The 3,835-nt window shown below is 47.0% G+C and overlaps 1 protein-coding gene across 1 annotated transcript; it reads right to left on the bottom strand.

Moving 5' to 3' along the window:
• Positions 1 to 1,179: 1,179 nt before the first annotated feature.
• LOC115972240 lies at positions 1,180 to 3,114 on the bottom strand. Its single transcript, XM_031092455.1, has 2 exons — positions 2,224 to 3,114; positions 1,180 to 2,004 (listed from the first exon to the last, which is right to left on the bottom strand). The coding sequence occupies exons 1-2, from the start codon at positions 3,112 to 3,114 to the stop codon at positions 1,180 to 1,182; spliced, it is 1,716 nt and encodes a 571-aa protein (XP_030948315.1).
• Positions 3,115 to 3,835: the final 721 nt, after the last annotated feature.

Genomic DNA, 3,835 nt, shown 5'->3' with positions numbered 1-3,835 from the left:
TCCTTGCACGGATGGACTTAATAATGGGGCAGTTGTGAGATAGTCCTTCAGGTCTTGGAAGGCCTTTTGGCATTCGTCCGTCCACTCAAATGCCTTCCTGAGGACTTTAAAGAAAGGTAAACACTTATCTGTGGCTTTCGAAACAAACCTGTTCAAGGCGGCAACTCGTCCTGTGAGGGATTGGACTTCTTTGATATTCTTTGGTGGCTCCATGTTCAATATAGCCTGGATCTTGTCCGGATTTGCCTCAATTCCTCTTTGCGAGACCATGAACCCCAGAAACTTTCCCGACGATACTCTGAATGCACACTTGCTTGGGTTCAATTTCATCTTATATCGCCGAAGTGTTTCAAAGGTTTCCTGTAGGTCGTCTAAATGGCTTCCCTCGTCTATGCTCTTCACAAGCATGTCGTCGACATAAACCTCCACATTCCGTCCTATTTGTGGACGAAACATATGATTCACTAACCTTTGATAAGTTGCCCCTGCGTTCTTCAAGCCGAAGGGCATCACTTTGTAGCAAAACAAGCCTTGGCTGGTAATGAAGGAAGTTTTTTCCTGATCGGCTTCATCCATCTTGATCTGATTATATCCTGAGAAGGCATCTATGAAGCTTAGCAACTGATGGCCAGCAGTAGAGTCCACCAATTGATCAATGCGTGGCAGAGGATAACTATCCTTGGGACATGCTTTGTTCAAGTCAGTGAAGTCTACACACATTCTCCACTTTCCATTAGCTTTCTTCACCATCACCACATTGGCTAACCAGTCCGGGTAATAGACTTCCTTAATGAACTTTGCCGTGGTTAGTTTTTGAACCTCTTCCTTGATTGCCTTGTCCCTCTCGGGAGCGAATACCCTCTTCTTCTGACGGATAGGCTTAAAAAGGGGGTATACATTCAATCGATGAGTGATCACACTTGGGTCGATTCCTGGCATGTCGTCATGACTCCATGCAAAAACGTCGATACTTTTTCTCAGGAACTGGATGAGGTCTTCTCTTGCCTTCTCCTTCATACCTGTTCCAATTCTGGTAAATTTCTCAGGATCATCTTCTTGCAAAAGAACATCTTCCAACACTTCCGTGGGCTCTGCAATAACTCTTCTCTCCTCGATGCTCATTGTTTGCATCTGTTCGTCCAAAGCCATCATGGCTAAGTAGCATTCTCTAGCTGCCAACTAATCTCCTTGTGCTTGTCCTATCCCGTACTCAGTAGGGAATTTGACTGATAGATGGTAGGTCGAGGTTATCGCCTTCCAACTATTAAGAGTGGGTCTTCCAATGATGGCATTGTATGAAGAAGTACAGTCTACCACGAGGAAATTGACTTCCTTGGTTATCTGTTGCGGGTATGACCCTACCACCACTGGTAATGTAATGGTACCCACGGGCTGCACCTTCATTCCTCCAAATCCTATCAGCGGCGAGCATACTGGACGAAGTTGATCTCGTCCAAGCCTCATCTGTTGGAAGGCGGGGTAGTACAATATGTCTGCTGAACTTCCATTGTCAACTAATACTCTTCTGGTTGTATAATCTGCAATGAGCAGTGTAATGACGATCGCATCGTCGTGCGGGTGATGGATCCTCTCAGCATCTTCATCGGTGAAGGAAATGGTTGGCTCGTCCATTAATCTCGTCCTTGGTGGTCGTCCAGAGAGCTGGACATTTTGTACCGCTTTGAGATACGTCTTCTTCGACTTGAAAGATTGCCCCATCGGGTTCCCTCCAACGATAATCCTTATCTCTCCAAGTGGGGGCCGGGATGATTCCTCCATTTTGCCTTTCAGCTTCTCATCTGTACGATCCCTTCCAACGAAGTGCTTCAACTTTCCTTGCCTGATGAGGTTCTCAATTTGCTGTTTTAGGTCATAACATTCATCCGTGTCATGCCCATGGTCCCTGTGAAAGCGACAATATTTGTTCTTATTGCGCTTGTTGGGATCCCCTTTCATCTTCTCTGGCCATTTTAAAGAAGGATCGTCTTTGATTTGCATGAGCACCTGATTAAGTGGAGCGTTCAGGGGCGTATAGTTCTGGCTTCTTCCCATGGGACCTGTCTTCCTGCCATCTCGTTCCTTCCTATCTTCCGTCCGTCCCTTCTTTGGACGAGGGGCTTGTTCTGAGTGTCGAGCTGGGTGCGCTTCCATCCTCTCAGCTCTTTTCCTCTTCTTGGCTATGATTGCATCTTCTGCATTCATGAAGTTCTGAGCCGAATGGACGAGCTCGGCCATGGTTTGAGGCTCCTTCTCGTATAGCTTGTGGATAAATAAATCCGAATTAATCCCGTTGTGGAAGGCTGCTAGTAGAAGCTTGTCGTCCACCTCGTCCACACTAAGGGCTTCTCTGTTGAAGCGAGTGATGAATGACCGCAGGCTTTCGTTCTCCCCTTGTTCTATGGTCAGTAAGCTGGACGAAGAGCGCTTGTGCCTCTGTCCCCCGATGAAATTGTTAACAAACAATTTGCTTAACTCTTCGAAAGAACTTACGGAACTTGGGGGGATTTTACTGAACCAAACTCGTGCCGGGCCTTTAAGGGTAGTAGGGAAGGCTCGACACATGATTTCATCAGGGACCCCTTGGAGGTGCATTGTCGTCTTGAATGTTGCAATGTGATCAAAGGGGTCACGCGTCCCATCATACGAGTCCAGGGAAGGCAGTTTGAACTTTGATGGTAAGGGGTGGCCATTGATGGAAGCCGTAAAAGGAGAATCTGTTCTGTGGACCAAATCCTCTATAGGATTAGTTCTCCTCATGTTCTCCTTCATCTCCTCCATGACTTTCTTCATTTGGTCCATCTCCTCTTTCAAGTGTGGCACTACCCGTGAAGTGGTGCCTCTAAACTGGCTTCCAACCTCAGTATTCTCTTTGTCACCATGGCCTTGTGTCTGTCCTGCGTGTTCCTCACGTGTCTGTCTTCTCTGACTGATCTCCATCCTTAACTCCTGGTTTTGGCGAGTCAATTCCGCCATTGCAGCCGCCATGGATTGCATATTCTGAACGGATGACGTCTGCATGACTGGTGCAGATTGGCGATCACGCTGGGGATCACTTGAAGCGCCTCTGCTTCCCTGACGGCCAGGGCTAGTAGCCCTCGACCTGGTCCTGACCATCCTAACCCTTTGTCGCGGAAAAGAAAGTCGCAAAACAACCTTCGCTCCCCACAGACGGCGCCAACTGATATCGCTCCGAATCAGTAAGGTGGATGGCCTGGCTTCGGTGGGCTATCGAAACGGTTGATGGCCTGCAAGGAAGGAAACGCAATCAAAGAGGAGACCGGAGAAGACCGGTCGAACCCCCTCCGATGGAGAAGTTAGTTTTGTAGAGAAGGAAGTTCCAAGTATTTTGGAAAATTGTCTGAGTGAGAATCTTACCTTTGTCGGGTTCAGACCGGTCCCTTATATAGGGAGCCTGGGACGGTTACTTGTCCAATAACCGTTCCAGGATTTGTGGAAACCAACAACTCCGGAGTTAACTACCTCAACGGATATAAAATTGTAACCGCTAATGGAAGTTAACTTATTCGAAGGGTTTGTTGAAAGTCCAAGTGTTGAGCTTCCGTCTGTCTAGCGTAGGACGGTTTAGTTCGTCCAAAGATATTTATCGATTGTTCCTGGACGAACCTAATGGACGATCATGTCTTCCATGGAGGACAGTTTATGGAGTGGTGCTATTATTCATGGACGCTTCTTCTTCTTCTGGATAAACTCTGGGATCAATCCTGCGTTGTAGGCTCTGGACGATCCCGTTGGACGAGCTGGAGATGGAATTATTTTCCACTTCTCTATCAAAACTTAATAGTAAAATAAACTGGTAAAAAATAAGCTATCCAAA

Source organism: Quercus lobata, chromosome 2 (genome assembly GCF_001633185.2).
Source record: "Quercus lobata isolate SW786 chromosome 2, ValleyOak3.0 Primary Assembly, whole genome shotgun sequence".
NCBI classification, from domain to species: Eukaryota; Viridiplantae; Streptophyta; class Magnoliopsida; order Fagales; family Fagaceae; genus Quercus; species Quercus lobata.
This window is presented reverse-complemented; position numbering and strand designations above follow the sequence as displayed.

Coding starts and splice junctions, on each gene's coding strand:
- LOC115972240 (XM_031092455.1), bottom strand. CDS start 3,114: ATGGTCAGGACCAGGTCGAGGGCTACTAGCCCTGGCCGTCAGGGAAGC. Junction 2,005..2,223: donor CTCAAACCATGGCCGAGCTC/GTCCATTCGGCT, acceptor CCACTTAATCAG/GTGCTCATGCAAATCAAAGA.